The 17,421-nt window shown below is 37.8% G+C and overlaps 1 protein-coding gene across 1 annotated transcript; it reads left to right on the forward strand.

Moving 5' to 3' along the window:
- Window positions 1-4,945: 4,945 nt before the first annotated feature.
- Window positions 4,946-10,918, forward strand: insig1 (insulin induced gene 1). The gene is made up of 6 exons (XM_079453714.1): window positions 4,946-5,287; window positions 5,458-5,797; window positions 6,768-6,892; window positions 7,141-7,307; window positions 7,501-7,600; window positions 9,169-10,918. The coding sequence occupies exons 2-6, from the start codon at window positions 5,464-5,466 to the stop codon at window positions 9,196-9,198; spliced, it is 756 nt and encodes a 251-aa protein (XP_079309840.1). The 5' UTR covers window positions 4,946-5,287; window positions 5,458-5,463; the 3' UTR covers window positions 9,199-10,918.
- The last annotated feature ends 6,503 nt before the right edge of the window (window positions 10,919-17,421 follow it).

Genomic DNA, 17,421 nt, shown 5'->3' on the forward strand with positions numbered 1-17,421 from the left:
TCTTTGTTAATGTCTTATTTTGAGTAGAATATTTCATGCATTTGAGACTAGCTCATCTCAGACTGACATTTACATTTAGTCATTTAACGCTTTTATCCAAAGCGACTTACAAAGAGTTCGTGGAGCAATAAGGGATACGTCATAAAAGAGCAATCGTACATTAGGTGCTAATACATAGTTACTAGTTTCAACAAAAGCTAGACCACGACCTGTTGAGAGAACAGAAGTATTCACAGAAGAGGTGGGTTTTAAGTAGTGTTTTGAAGGTTGTGAGAGATGTGGCTGACCGGACCGCGTTAGGAAGAATGTTCCTCCTGGAAGGAGTTGTGAAGGAGAACGAGTGGGAAAGCGATTTAATGCCCTTATGAGAAGGTATTACAAGGCGCCGCTCGTTTGCTGAACGCAGGGTTCTTGATGGGGTGTAGGAGTGGAGTAGGGTGTGAAAGTAAACCCGCGCAGGTCCAGTGATAGTCCTGTAGGCAAACATCAGTGACTTAAATCTGATACAGGCTTCAACCGGTAGCCAGTGGAGAGAGATGAAAAGGGGTGTCACAAATGTCCCCATGTTTAACTCACCCTCAAGGCATCTTAACTGAATATGACTTTCTTATTAAAGAATAATGCAGTTGGAGTTCTTAATCTTCTGAAGCTGCCCCTGAACCAGAGGCTTGTTTTTCCGGCATATGACGCAGACATAGGTTCCTGTGACGATCGCATTATCATTTTGTTCCAATAGGAGACCGTCTTCTCTGTGCGGGAGCTTTCATCACCATCATTTGCCGGAAAAACAAGCCTCTGTTTCAGGTGCAGCAGAGTGATAAAGGAAGCTAGACATTATTGTTAATAGCGTTATCAATATGGATATTTCTCTCGACTTAAACTTAAAGTCTCGAAATCCATTCATTTCACAATATAATTTTTTTATATTTTCACAACATGATTTTTACATTATGCATAGCATAATTGTAGGTAGAAAACAGTCACCAAGAGCTGGTTTTCACATATAGGGACAAATATATGTCTACGGAGCTAACTGAACTTAAAACACATATTTCTATCATTTTGATACATTTATGCGTTTGGGATTTTATTCAAAGGTATGCATTCAAGGTTTTATCAATATGTGTGATCCTTGGGATTGTATCAACACAACTTAATATACAAAATAAACAACAGTATACAAATTTTCTATTGACATAAGTTCAAATATACACATATACTGTAAGACTGAGAAAAATGGCATAATGCAAAATGCAGCGCATCAGCTAGCCTTTACACAGCAATGTATTTCCAAAAATTTTCAGTGAAAGGAAATAAAATTGGCCCTTGCGCTTAATCCTGTGCCTCAAAGGATGGATTAGAACGTTCAACCACATAACTTCATGTTGTGTCAGGGGAGAGGATAAGGATGTCTTGTCTGATGAGTCAATTTAAAGCAGCCACTTTAACATTTTTATTATTTTGAATATGGTGATATTGCACCCAGACATACCGCTTAATCTCTGCCACGCTTCATCTTTGATTCATTTAATCTGTCATAACATCCCACAGCTGAAGTGTCTAGAGAGACTGTAAAAGAGAAAAGGGGAATGTAATTTATGTGTAGCTCTCTGAAGGGATTTACATACACAAATACAGTGCCTTGGACTTAATCCTAAATTTAAATGTTTTTGGCCTAATTTATGAATTTGTTGTACTTTATCTATGGGCATACTCTTTATTACTTATTTTTATAGCTGCACGATTGGCATAATGATCCTTCTTATGGGTTAATTCAGAAGTATTTTAATGATTCAACACTACAGGACAATTATAAGACAATTATATGTAGCCAAATGTAAGCGTATCACATGCACTTTAAACCATTTTGTGCATGTGTTAACTGTAAATAGATCACTTTGTTTACTCATTTCCCAGATTCATTGAAAAGACATGAAGGAAATAGTTCTTGTCTGTCCAGACCACATTCCTTTATCTAAGAAATGTCCCTTTCATTTCACACAAAAACACTTTTCAAAGCTCCACTGTTTTTGGTGTCACCATGTCCTCCAACTCTTGGACTGACGTAAGAAACATACAATGAAGGAAATATAGTGTCAAAGTAAATAAAGTCTACATAAAAATTATTTGTCTAAACTTAATTCAATTCACTTCTTAATTTGAGTTATGTCAAAATGTGAAGTCTACTGAAACCACATGTGGCAAAGTTGTTTTTATTGACTTTCGGTTAATGTTGTGTAGTTTCACAATTTAATCTTACATTAATCTTACAGGTCAAGTTTACTAAATATTCCATATTGCAAAGCTAAAAAGATCCGCAAAACAAAGTTTGATGTCTGTCCATTTAAAGTAGTTCAAGATGAATTCATAAATTTGAACAAAAGCATATATTTTAGGAATATTAATATAGTGCTGACATGTCCTGTAAAAACAAATGAAAAAGTGTGTGAGGTGTTGAATGATGAGAAGATGGGCATGTCCTCAGTAATAAAGGAGGATCGGCCGTAGGGAGTTTTCTGTCTGTCTCATGCTTCTGTACCATCCACAAACCCTCCACAGAGAATCTGCCTCCCCTCGCATGTTATCTCTCTCTGACACACATTTCTACACAGCTGTTGTGCCACAGAGCACTGCTGAGCATAAGCCAGTACAGGGCAGAATTTCCAAATGGCATATTGTCCTCTCAACCAGTCCAGAAATTTGACCTAGCCTGTAAAAGGGATGTGTTTGTAAGAGCATCCTCCTCTGGCACTGAATTAATCCTACATTTCATGAGGTTATATAAATTAAAGGGTCTGGAGGAAGCTACATAATTTTTTTCTGTGTGTCTTGATAATATACATTTTAAGGCTGTTTTAATTGCCAAATTATTATTATAGTATTTAAGGTCTGGTGTATGAAATTTAGCGATATCTAGCAATGAGGTTGCAAATTGCAACCAACCGGTCTCTCCACCCTTCCCCCTCCCTTTCGAAGCACTACGGCAACTGACACAGAACTAAGATGTTGCCATGTTTTCGTTTCTTTGCCGAATGAGATTGCTCCGTAGAGCAGTTTGTCTGTTTAGGGCAACTGTAGAAACAAAATGGTGAATTTCATGCAAGGGGACACACTGCGTATGTAGATAGAAATAGCTCATTCTAAGGTAATAAACACGCTTCATTATGGTAGGTCTTTATACACCTTTGAAGTCATGTATATTATATTCGATTTCTGTCAACAGAGCCTTAAAAATACACATTGGACCTTTATATGACTTTGACAAAGTCACCATCAAAACATATCTAAAATGACGAAAAAAATTCACAATGATTCCAGCTCTTGCTTATGACATCAAGACCTTGTTTTTTGTAAAGCTGCTTTGGAACACTGTGTCTATTGTGAAAACTGCTGTACAAATACTTCACTTGACTTTTTGTTTTAAGATTGGTCTTGAACTGAACTATAAAAACTAATGCTATATTCTGAGGAAAGCTACAGTCTATGGAAAAACTGCAAGGTGAGAACAGAACATTCTATACAGATTTAGAAAGGCCCTAAAACAGCAACCCTTCTGGGTTTCTAGGTCATAATGTGCACAAAGATAAAATAACTAGACTTTCAAGATCCATCACCTCTGGTCAGTGTTCTTATTTAAGGGAAGTTGAATTTGCTTCATATTTTCTGTTGATATATAATACCGTTCACATTTTAAAACTAATCATTAAAACTTACTAAGTCTGTAAAAAAACATTAATATCTACAAACTACAAAAATCAAATCCACTAAGGTTATACGAATACATTGGAAATCAATGACATAATCCATAGTGATAACTACACAAATATTGCATTTCTTTATAGAGTGTTGTGCCTGAGGATATTTGAACGTTTTTGAAAAAGATTAAAAGATTTCTCACTCCGGTACTAGTTTGCACTGAACGGCAGCTAAAAAGGCAATGCATTCACATTCTAAAGCTACGTGTTTTGGAACTTTCACCCAGATAATTTTGGAACTTTTCACACTGGTGTTTTGTTAATCTCTCAGCTCAACATTATAATTACGTTATTTTTAATTACAACGTGTCAGTGAGTTGGACTCCCTTGTTCAATAAGTAGATAGGAGCACAAATAATTTACCTGCTATTATGTTTTCTGAAACATTTTTCAGGTTATATGACATGTATACGTAATATTTTTCCTTGGAGCAGGCAGAAACCCTGACCATACATAATTTACATACGTTTCTGTATTTGCACGTTCACAATAATGCTAACAAGGTTGTGCAATTGCATGTCCTAACCTAGATAAGCTTTGATGAGTATGTAGGTGTTTTTGTCATGGGGCACATGACCTATCGGTGTGATGATTACACTCAGGTGGTGGTTTGAACTCTGTCCGCTACTGAATCAATAAAAGTCTTTGCTGGGAGCACATACGCTTATTTACAATGGGACAGCCCACTGAGCATCAATGACCTGATTCCCTCCTTTCAAAAACATGGACATATTCCAGCACAAGCATCACAAACGGCATGTCACACCACACGTACCCTAAAACCAACATACAGGGGCACATTTTATGAAGGGTTTGCGAGATCAGTTTGAATTAAACAATATTAATTAATTTAAACAATAAAACTTGTTGTAGACCATTAGAGATGTCCTAGTGAAGGAAATGCTCCCAGAGAATAATAAACTTATTTCGGTCTTCAATGTTATTATTCACTTTCCTTCAGCAAGAAAGAATTAGGCCCCTATTAAAATGTTTCATTATTATCAAAACGATTAAGACGCATGACATATACTCGCGTGGCATATCACAAATAAGCAAAAAGGTCTTTGTTTTTTCCCACTTACTTAAATAGGAATGCTTAGTTTGTGGTTCGTTAATATTTAATGAAAACACAACAATAAAATAGTAGCCAATGTCAAGCCATTTAAACTAACAATCCAGAAGTTGTCCTCACGTCACACACACACACACACACACCACACGGAACAGCTGACGGCAGAGAACATCAACAGCGCTCGTCCGTGAGAGGGAGGTGGCGTGCGCTCGCGTCATATGGCCCGCCGCCCTCCGATTGGCCAGGGAAACTCACCAGACACGACCGCGCTTGTTTTCTGCAGAGGAAGCGCGCGCTTGGTATATGATTTGTACTGTAGGATGAGAGGCAGTTGTGTTTCGTTACGAGAGATTGTGACCAAACCAAACATCTGAACAACATCTGACACAAGCGCTGCGTTTTGCGAGGTAGTGTTTAAAGCGAAGACGATTAGACAGGAACACTATAAAAAGGAATCAAGGTGAGTGTTCAAATCTCTAGTAACTTAATACCTCAGTTTTGCTTTGCCAGAGTTTTACGTCGCCTTAATCGATTTGAAAATGATGGTATCGTCGTTTTAAAACATTTGTTATAGAAGTGTACTCTGTAGTGCACGCTTTTTATTAATAAGTCCATCTTTGATTTTTGCAGTGCCAAATGCCAAGACTAGAGGATCATTGCTGGACGTGCTCCTGTTCAACCAGTGTGAAATCGAAGGACCTCTCGAGCGCCAGCTGGCTTGTTTGTAAAACGGGTGAAATGATGTCCATCACAACCTCAGTGTTGAGCCACGCATACGGGTCTCTGTACAGCCTCCAGTCTGCTAGTCTAATGCGACGGGGACTTGTACTGTTTATCGTTGGAGTTGTTCTCGCCTTGGTGTTAAACTTACTTCAGATCCAGAGAAACGTGACATTGTTCCAAGAGGAAGTGCTGGACACTTTGTTTTCGTCCGCATGGTGGATTCCCCTCTGCTGTGGCACAGCAGCTGGTAAGTTATCGTCAAGTCAGTAAGAATCTGTCTCGAGTAAATTGTGCATTTTGATCGATGGGCCATTTATGTGAATAATAATAATAATAATAAGACAAAGGTGCGAGTGTTTGTATGTGGAAGGAGGGGTTGTTTTAACTTCTTCATAACTCCTATTATTGCAAATGCAAATACAACTCTGTGATGAGTTATCCTTTATCGTGTTTACATTGTGCAATAGTTCTTCGTATACTTTCGTCTGGGGGTTGATTTGTTGACATGTGTCGTACAGCGGGCTTGTAAAGCCCTGGAAACAGTCGGGCATTCGGGGTCATTCTTCGGGTGCTGCTTTGTCATTGGCTCCGCTCAGAACGGGTGAGCTGTGAGGGAGGCACGCGATTGGCTGCTGCGCTGAACATGCCACTTAGCCGAAGGAGAAACACGGAAGTCGATTACAGCGTAATTTAAATAAATAATTCGGTCACGCTCGACTCCTCCCCCTGCATTCCGCACAGTACACGTAGTGCTGATGTGGACACATACCAATCTACATCATTTTCAAGTATCCACTGGAAAGTTTTATCATTTTTTTTTGTTTATATATACGACAAATGTTGAAAAGTGCCTGTTCATAAAATTTGACTTGCATTCATTTACTTGTTCAGATAAAATAACAAAACTGCCTTTTGTTAAACATGATTTCTTCAAAAAACTTAGTGTAAGTATGGAATTTATAGCAAAACCACGGTAACCACAAATTTATAATGGGTACAATAGTTAAACCAGGATATTTTCTAGTCAAATTATTCGTGGTTTTGCAAATGGTAATCAACCCAGTAAATACTGTGGCTACTATACCTACTATATAAAGCCGCAGTTCATTTTCTTAAGGGTAGATATAGGTGCCAACGTGCAAGTTCTGTTTGTGGTCTCATGTGATCAAATATATTTGTAAAGTGTTATTTAATGCACTCTTATCTCTCTTTCTCAGCTGTGGTTGGACTCTTGCATCCCTGCTTGGACAGCCATCTTGGAGAGCCACACAAGTTTAAGCGGGAGTGGGCCAGCGTGATGCGCTGCATTGCCGTTTTTGTAGGCATTAATCATGCCAATGCTGTATCCTTACCAGTGTCTTTTGATAAGTAGATTTTATGGCCAGTGAATATTTAAAACTATCTGATAGTCTGATATGTGTTCATTTATTTAAAAAAAATGTCTTGCTATACATACTGTGAATTACGTTTAGCAACATAATCACTGAAAAAACATTGATAATGATTGAAAGCCAATATTGTGATATATAAGGTGATAAATAATTCTAAAGTACTTCATGCATATTTCCCTTAATTCAAAGTACTGTGTAGAAACTGGACTTTGCCAATAATGTGCAACTCTCACTTACTTTGGCCGCTCTGTCTCTGGGCCTGTGGTGGACATTTGACCGTTCTAGGAGTGGCTTCGGCATAGGACTGACCACTGCTCTGTTAGCGACTCTCTTTGCTCAGCTGCTTGTCTACAACGGCATCTACCAGTAAGTTATGATTTTTATTAATGGGAAATCACACTCAACAAATCATCAGTTAACCACAGGCTGTCCTCCACATCTAGATTTATTGATTTACCTCCTTTGAAGTTTATGATCAACCGCTATATAGGAACCAACTGGATTGAAAACATTTCAAATTTGTGAATATAGCATGACATATTTCTCTCTGTTGTTTCAGGTACACATCTCCAGATTTCTTGTATGTACGTTCCTGCTTGCCTTGTATATTCTTCTCTGGTGGAGTGACAGTAGGAAATATTGGGCGACAGCTAGCTATGGTAAGAATAATTCACCTGTTTTAACAAAGTCCTACATTACAAACATATCTTTCTCCTATCTTTGTTGCTCAGTTGTTTATTTACATGTTAGATTATTGCTGTAATGCTTTGTGCTGACTAATGGACACACAATCTATCTCAGAGATTAGAAGTGAAACTTAAGTGGCCACACCCAGAGAAACAAAAGTAAAACTAAAAGCATTTTGAAAAGATTTCCAGTAAATCACAGCATTGCACTTAATGGTAAAGATGTGTAAACATTAATTACAAAACCTTATTGCTCGTCTTATCAGTTCTAACATTCCTAGTAATGTGACATCTGCCAGTCTAACCCCGGTCTGAAATGTCATGGTTAGACATCCTAGTTAGGATCTGATTGTTTCATGTGGCATGTTTGTGCTAGCCATCCCCTCCAAGTCTTCTTAGTCAACTATGCCTCTTTGTCCTGTTGACATAACCAGTGGCTTCTTTTTCAATAAGGGCATGAAAACAGATTACGCTCCTTGTTTTTCATGCCAACGCTCAGAGAGATGCAGCTTTGTTTACTAAGTGGACCATTTTACATGCTTTTACCATTTTTTTGTTTTTGAGTCACTGATTTAGCTTGACCAATTGGAATTAGCAGTAGGCTATTATTTTCTAAACTTCCATGATATAGTGGCCAGTTGGTTTTGTAGCAGCAAGCATTAGAGTGCTATTAAAAGGAGACCTGATACCTACACATTAATACCACATACTCAACATGACCAAGCAATGATATTCTAGACTGTGCTGAAGACAGGCTAAATGTGCATGAATAAACTAAATCAGGAACTTGACCTTTGCTTCGTTTATGAACTGTATTCTGCCTAGCCCTGATGCAGATATCGTATAGAATAGATTTCCGAATATAGTGTGGGAATAACCACCGTACAGATGTACTATCACAGCTAAATATTGTTCATTTGAACATTGCCATTATAGTAATATGACCCTTATTCAGAAAAGCTAAATTTGGCAGTCTAGTGATGATTGATTGCTCTTGAAGCTTTATGAAAGAACGATTATGAGACTGGCCAGCTGCCCATATGTGGGGCATATGAAGCAGGTGATAGTCTTGACCTATGAGGACCTCCTATTTTACAGGGCTCCTAGTCCATTCAAGCCTTGTTTAACTCATGAATATGCAAGACTTGTGTCATATATATAGTACAAACTAATTATAGCCACAGCACCAATCGGGCTCAGATGTTTCATTAATGTTCTTTTAAAATGATCAAGAACAGTTTTGTGATAAAACTTTGTACAATCAGGCTGCATGTTAATGCCGAACACCGTGTCTACACCACAAGCGACGTAACAATAAAACGCATTAGAACCAATTATAATTTTTATTTTGTCCACACTGGATGCGGCACGACAATTCCATTAGATGCGTTGCCCATGTCACGTCTGGTGTAGACACGGTGTAAATGTTAGGGTGCAGTTTTTGTGTGTGTTGCATACTGCTCATGCTTTGTGCATATAAGTTGTGCTTTACGTGAAAGAATTGTACCCTCCTTACTTACTGACTTTCTCTTTCTGCACAGGGATCCACTGAGAAGCCTCACAATGATTAAGTGGGCATCTGAGGTCATGAAGTGAGCTTCGACGAGTGCCAAAACGGAGGGCCTGCAAACCGAGACTCTATATCAAGACAAAGACGTTTTAGTCCAAGCGTTATATCTGCTCTTAATTTTGCTCCTCTTTATAACAAAAAAGAAAATGAAGAGCGAGTTGGTCTGAGCTGGCCCAGTGGGCCATGGAGAGCACCTTAGAGCAGCCAAAAGAACCCCCCCCTAGCACACATTACTACCATCAGCATTGGTAAAACAGCTCCTTGCAGTTGTATTACTGGTAGTATCATTCTAATTATTACCAGGTTGCTCGAGTGAAAAGTAATGCTGAAGCTGTGTGTGTATATAAACGAGTGTGCATGTTAAAGCCTACTGGTCCTGTGGATGAGACCAAGGAGAAAAATGTGGTGCAGAAATACACTTCATTGTGTTTTACTTTTTTGATGGAGAACTGAAGGATAATGAAAGGGTATATTTAAGGCTGTGCAAAATACAAAATATCCAAAGAGGTCTGTATATATAGTGTTTTTAATGGGCTCCCTTTCAGTTTCACTTGAGTGTTTCTGTATGGCCTTGATTGCCAATCACATTTGTGCCGACTGGTTATTTTACTCCTTTGTATTGGTTGTGGATTTTCTCATTGTTGCTAATACAGACCAAAAGAAAACTAGAAACATTGGCTATGAAGTAATTAAGTGGCACCTCTTTTATTAATATAAACTCACAGAATTATTTTGACATGGAAATGTGTAATCATTTTTATAGGTTTTGAAATCACTGAACTTAGGATGAGTAAACATCCACAAAAACCTTTTACTGCGGCCTCCAAGGATTGCAATCTGTGATTGCCTATTATTCAACTGAGTGCTTTTGTCACTTCTCCAGGGCAATGCTTTTTGTTTTGTTTGTACTTTATTCATTGTGTATTTCTTATCACATGTAGCCAATTCTGTATCTTGTAAGAGGTATTACTGGGCTAGAGTGTAGGTTTGGGGGTCTTGGTAAAGTAAGTGCAATCAGCCTAGTATTCTTTCATATTTATTACTTTTATAATGTCAAGGTACCACCCCAGATGACTTGTATGCAGTAACAGACCAGCAATAAACGTAAATGTACATTTATATATGAACTCATAGTATGACCACAAACTCGCTTTGAAAAGTGGTCACAAAAAAGATCTTGAAAATAATACCAATGACCATTTCCACTGTTCGTAAATGGTGTTGTACATCCGTATTCGCATCAGCGAGTTTGGTAAAAATTACAAATGTTGCATGCTGTGTTTGGGAATGTTTTTGAACTGGTCCAATAGGCTCTTTGAGAACATCTGTTTCAGGGAAGGAAAGAAGTGAAACCGAATGGAAGCTTTATTTAGAAGAAAAAGAAATGCAAAAGATATTTGTGTTTCTAGGTGTGAGTGTCTTTATAATTTCTGTGTACCATTTGTACCATTCTGGGTTCTGGATTAGATCAAATAAAATTGTGTGATCTAGCTGGTTTAAGATGTTCATTTATTAAGACGCATCATAATTAAATTAACACACAACACTGAAAAAAATATGTTCATTTTAATCAATAATACAGAAAAAAATTCTTCATTAAATTTGTTAATAGAGTTGAACCGATTGAAATACTGAGGCCTATGGCATCCAGTTTTGTGATACAGCATTTATTTTATGTTGATAATACAAGTGTAATAAAAGTTTTTTGCTGTTCCGTCTGCACATTGCATAGTCTTAAGGTAAAATGTAAAAATCTGTTGTATTACGGTTGAAACCTTTTCCTGTAAAGACCTATAGCCTTCAAAATATCCAGGTCACAGAAAATCAAGCTGAACTGCTAATAATCTCTGGCTCAGAAGCCTGCTCTCCTTTAAGAAATTCACTAAACAGTTATAATTGTAATCATTTTTTCCTCACCACACTAGTGTCACAGAAAAAAATGACTGAATACACTATATGCCTGGTTTTGCATTTGACCATCATTCTATCTATTCTTTTACACGTTGCCCTTGACTGTACTGCCCCTCCATTTTATAGAAATCATCTATTTGTACTCCTTCCTTTAAGTCAAGAACACAAGAGTTTTTCACAAAAATGTGCATTTTGTCTTGTGCACATTTCATATTTACTTTCTATTGCATGAATTGTATAAGGTTGCATTTTACCCTACACTGACTAGTCAAAAGAAAACTCTTGAAGCCCACTTCCATTTAATTTCAGTAGATGGCAGTGTTGTACATTTTCCGCTTAAATTACACATTCATGAGTGACCCCACCTTGAGGTCACTTAAAACATTATTAAATTCAGATTGGAACCTGGGTCAAGGCAACACAGTAAAATGCAATAATATTGCATTTAGTCTACTCACAATTTATTCTATAGGCTAAGGTCATCCCTGAAAACTGCACATACTTTACACTATACTTTTCATCTGGGCATGTTAAAGTCTACAATTATGCATATCAACAGTTCTATAGTACAAACATAGAAACAACAACTTGGTGATGGCTTGCAGGAGCGTTAACAGGCGTTGATGATTTAGATTGCTCTTTGGCCCTGGGTAAGCCCCCCCCCCCCCACTCCCACTGTTTCTCTAATGGAAAATGATTCAGTCGAACGGACGAGAAGACAATCGCAATTACCTTTTGAACTCAATCCTGACATTTCTTTGGCTATTGACTGAACTAGCAGAGGAGTACAAGAGGGCGAGGAACTGGAGAGATGGGGGAGAGAAGATAGAATATGTTAATAAAAATGAGACTGAGATTAGATGAAAAACGTTCAGCTATAAAAATATAGCCTAAAATTACTGTATAAACAAGAACACGAACAACCTCATTTGTCGCTTTGGATAAAAGCGTCTGCTAAACGACTAAATGTAAATCTGGGCTATATTGAAATGCAACAATGCAATTAAAACACAGACAACATGAAACAAAGATTCTTCAACTAACAAAATTATCCCAAATTAGACTGCCAAGCTGTGAAATACTTTCTGCCTCAGTAAACACTGTCATTGACTCCAGGGATTGACGTGTGCATGTTAAGCCACAATGACAATATCTCTCTCCACTCTATCACTCAGTGTCTCATCACCGTAATACTCGATCTTTGAGGGTATCAAGATAATGAATTGAAGAATTAGACCTAATGGGACACAGACCAGCGACGGTGTAACAGGAGGATGCAAAAAAACAGAGCACCATTTCAGTCCAAATTGCCCGCAATGCCATTCAAATGCCAGTCTGGCATTTAAAAACGTCTCATCCCTCACTACTGACCAGGACTTCCATTCGCCTCAGTCAGTCTGATTCAGTGCTGGTTCTTCTAATTGGTTCATGGATTGCATGGTCGATCAAAAGACAAGCATTCTTATAAATACATGTGTGTATGTGGCATAAGAAGGGTCACGGTCACATCCTTGCTCACAAGTTATATTATATCCCATCCCTGCAAATATTTGAGATATTTAGACATTTCTTATAATTTACAGGATCGTTGCTTAATGTGCAGGATAATTAAACACGTTACATCCACAAAGTCAAATGATAAAAAAGTTACATTTCGGATGCGATGGTTTCGGTAGGTAAATATCAGGTTATGACACATAAAGCGACTGATCCGCTTAAATCCTTTTCAGTGAAAATGAATCAACACATGGTATTACGGACTGGGATTAACTGAGTGCTTACCGCCGTTAGGCCTGCCACTATTACAACCTCATCAAGCAAACACGTAGACACTTTCTGAATAGACTTACACTGCGAGACCATGTTTTCATTTTCTCTCTCTCAGTCATTTGAATATGCAGCTAATTGATAACGCTATACGCAAGACAGTTTGGCTAAGAAAATATCAAATGACTTCTGCAGTATTGGCATTATTGAGGCTTTAATGACCAATTCTTTCTTTTTTACTTATTTAAGGGCCAGTTTAATGTTTTAAAACAGACACTTTCGTTTTTAATTTTCTAGAAATCTGTCTCGGATTTTCAATAAACGTAGCAGAGCCCATGCAAGATTAAGTAATGGAAAGAGCCACAACATGGACGCTTATATAGTTTTAATTAATTTACACCCCCACCCAATTTAGTGAAACTCTTCGTAACTAAATCGTAAAACCTAAAGAAAATAAACTTTTAGCTGGCGAACAATAATTAAGAAAACACCATCACCAATGAATTTATTAAACACGTTTCAGATCTTTACCAAATATCACCCTCTTGTCCGTGGCCTGAACTTTCACATTTCTTGTGCAGAAGAGGCAACAAAACACAGTGTAGACTAGAAACTGTAGTGCACCTCTTTTTTCTAAACCCACCTTTATTCTCCCCCATGGGAGCATAATTTACCAGCCCTTGCTTCCGCTCTAAAATGCATAATTGAATATTTACAAAGAGTGACAATAGAGTACAATTATTATTCCCGTTAGTTCACGAGTGTCCTGATATTACGCTTATTTAGTTGCATTGTTAATATAGATGGAAGCTTTATATTTTGCTATGGAACTGCATGAAATTCTATTTACAATTCACACAAAAAACATTTTAAATTTCGCAGGTCAAGTGGTGGAAAGGTTATACTGTACAAGAATATTTAAAAATGTAAGAGTAATACTGAGAAGTGCAGAAACAGGGAAGTGGAGATAAAAGATTAGTGTGAATGATGGTGAATTGACGCATTCCCCATCACAAAGCAGGAGAGCAGATGTGGATGGAGCAGGTTCCGGTCGAGTACAGACGCACAAAAGAAGACTCCAACTTTCTCAGAGGGGCACTGGAAAGGGACACATGGGTGTAAAAGACCCTACCAATTCTGAATATTTTGGAGAAAGAAATCTATTCAAAAGTTCCGCTAAAACTTGAGTCTAAAAACGTTGTAATAAGTAATTGTAATAAGACCTGTACAGTGCTGTGCGAAAATGATTTGCCTTGGATTTTTACATTTACATATTTGTAAAACCATTGTCCTACAACAGATAGGATCTGATCTGATCTCCCGCAAGTCACCAAGAATAAAAGTTTACAGGCAAAGTTGGATCACACCAATTTTTGATTTGATTTAGTTAACATAATTTAATCTGTTTATTAAAAACGATATTGTTTTACATTTCCGCACAGCTCTGTCAAACGTGCCTAAAACATTATATAGGCTACTGCTTCTAGGCAAGTTGCCTCAAGCATAATGTGACATTTTTCACAGCACTGTATTACCATAGGTTTGGGTTTGTGCCTTTCACCCTGATTGGCATCTGGTTAAAGGCCTTGTTTAAGTCGTATGGAAACCCTCTCAGCTGTGGTCAAAACAAATATCTTGGGGGTCAGGTTAAAGGTGGGTCATGGAACACACGGAATCAGCCTCTTCTCTATATATACATGCTAAATCTGAGGATATGATTAGTGATGCCACACACGACGAACATCCTAATCTATTTTCATTTCTTGCTGTGCTAAAAGTAGGCTCATATAAAACGAAAAGTCGACATCATATACAAGACTCACATTTTCAAGTTATGCAAGAACAAAAGCAGTAAATGAAAATGGCCAGGTATTTTGTTTGGTCATGTTTGACACGTTTTCATAAAAACATAATTCATTTACACGCGCTTATGTTTCGTGCACAATGACACTTTAGATAAACTGAGCTATAGAGGGACCTGTAAAGTGCTTATGTGTTTGCATAAACTTTACAAAGTGAAAGAACAATGAGACTAAAACAAAATGAAGCAACAAGTGCAAGTTGGCGATGAGGTGGTCAAAGTGAAACAAGTGCAATGCGCACATGTCGCGCGCCCCACTTGTCGCGAGGGTCGCAAACAATCACAGGCGCGCGGCACAGGTGCAAAGGGAATCTGAAAAATCTAAACTCCCGCAAAGTAACCATGACAGCGTCCTGTGACCCACCCACATGGTGTTTGGACAGCGGGACAGGCAGCCTGCGCATTATGAGTTGTCTAATGTAATGTATTGACCGTTACGCATCGCATAATGCTTTTCAGGAGTGGCTACTCTACATCTTAAAGATTAAAGGTGATGTTCTGTGGGTGAGCTATACTGTTTTGTGCCCACTTATAGCTCCGATTTGCTCACGCGCGTGTTTTTGTTTGACAGGAAACGTAAACCCACTTAAACCTCTTGACTGCTAAAGCCACCACGTGGTGTTCATTAGTAACTGTCACAAGTAAGACGTCCCAACACGTGAAAGGTCCATATATGCGGGTACTAATACCATGAAGTATACCCATTCGTTTCAGTAGGCTATAGACAAAGGTTTGCTTTTCATATGAGGAAAAAACAAATTTTCGTTGTACGAAAAAAATATATAATTACAATAATTGTTTTAATGTATTATGATATTAATATATATTTAAATAGCTTCCTATTCTTACTTCATAAACATGGGATGGACTTAATTATGAGCAAACTGAACTTGTATTCCCCTAAACAGTTTATTGTATACAAAATATAAGTATATAGCCTAATTAAATGTTAAAACTTACTAAAATAAATAAATAAAACAAACTTTGATACAAACTTGCTATTTTTCCAGTGATAGAAAATGAAATGAACTTTTACGATTTATTTAAGTTTCGCGTGATTTAAGAAATATAGGAACAAAACAAAAATCAGATGTTTAAACTCGTCCCAGTAAATTTGTTGAGAATAGACTATAGAAAACCAATTAAATAACAACTTAAGGCGAATTTGTTTACTCATGTAGTCCTCACCAGTTCGTGTCAGCGTTATTAGGACTGAAATATAAATAGGAACCTAATAATGAAAATTACTGCATTATAAATACAAATAAAAACAGCAGGCAGAAATGTCAAATAGGCCTATTGCATTTCAATATACGTAATTTGAAACTACAATTTGTAATATGATAACACATCAAAAAGTAAATATAATATGAAATGTCAACAATCATTCTTACGGCGATTTTTTCAAAATCACAAGAGTTTCTGACAACAACTGGGCACAAATCAGTTTTGGAAAATACGTTTGTTCCGCGGTGTTAATGAAATATAATTTGGACTGACGTGGCTGAAAGGCACTCTAAATGCGAGTTTTCACGGTGATAAAATGCTTGGTATTTGGGAAAGTAAAAATGCACCTGTGGCTCTTTGCACCAACAAAAAAAGCCAACGGAATTAGAGTGCGAATGACTGAAAATATTTTAACATCTAACATGATTTTTAGCGTTGGCTGGAAAAAGGTCCACTCAAGCACACAAAGCCGTTTTGTCTTTCTGATTTACTTAAATCTTCGAGGTGGGAAAGACTACAAGGCTAAAGCTTTGACTATCAATAAAGCCATTTTCTCTAAAAAGGTCTCAAGATAGAAGCAGCATTCAATTAGCTTGATCCCATCTAAAGAGCCTTAATTAGGTTTGTGGAGGACGCCACATGCACGGTGGGTCAGGGACAGCAAGCTTGTTTAGACTGAAAGGAGACTTATTTACGCCAGGACGATCAGACGCTTTAGAATTAAAGGCATTAAAACCCATCAACTCTATCCTCCCAGCGTTTCAAAGTGTCCACTCTGCTAGGACCCGGACCCCGACAGTGCTCTGGCTTTGAAGGACTCTGGAATTAAAACAAGAAGTGGTAGAAGTCATTTAGACCATACCCACAGAGCTGTTTCAAATCAAATATTGGTTGGCGAATTACAGATATTAAATTATGTAAGTAGCTTTGTAAGGCGTAAGGTTATGAACAACTTTGAGTATTATTTCAAAAGTTAAATATGACGGTTTTTTTGCTAATATTAAAAGCAAAAAATGTATTTCAATTTATCCTCGTGCTTCGCAGACCATAATAGTTGACTGGATTCTGCCCCTGCACGGTGTCAGGATTCATATCACAGACGTGCTTTGACTGGCCATGTTAAGTGTGTGTCTGTGTCTTTGAGAGCAAGTTGGGGGGGGGGGGGGGGGGGGCGGGTGTTCTCCTTTATGTCGGGTTGCAATATCTACGATCACTAAGGCTTGCGCACACACCAGCGCGTCCATTCACAAATCGACTCAGTGCGTCAGCACCCATTGTAGTGACCAAACCAGTGGCATATATTGTGACGTGTTATAGCTCAAAAGGACCCAATTGCAGCATACCAAGGTTCAAACATAGGCGTCTCTAACCTAAACTGCTAAAAGATTCCGTCTAGGTTATCCATTTAAATATACCTATGTGTTCATAGTCTCCATCCTTTATTATCTTATACTGCCT

Source organism: Barbatula barbatula, assembly GCF_947034865.1.
Source record: "Barbatula barbatula genome assembly, chromosome: 1".
NCBI lineage: Eukaryota > Metazoa > Chordata > Actinopteri > Cypriniformes > Nemacheilidae > Barbatula > Barbatula barbatula.

Excerpts from the sequence above, each read along its gene's own strand:
- insig1 (XM_079453714.1), top strand. The coding sequence starts at position 5,464 with ATGCCAAGACTAGAGGATCATTGCTGGACGTGCTCCTGTTCAACCAGT. Across the intron at positions 5,798-6,767 it reads CTGCTGTGGCACAGCAGCTG|CTGTGGTTGGACTCTTGCAT; the intron begins GTAAGTTATCGT and ends TCTCTTTCTCAG. Across the intron at positions 7,601-9,168 it reads TTGGGCGACAGCTAGCTATG|GGATCCACTGAGAAGCCTCA; the intron begins GTAAGAATAATT and ends CTTTCTGCACAG.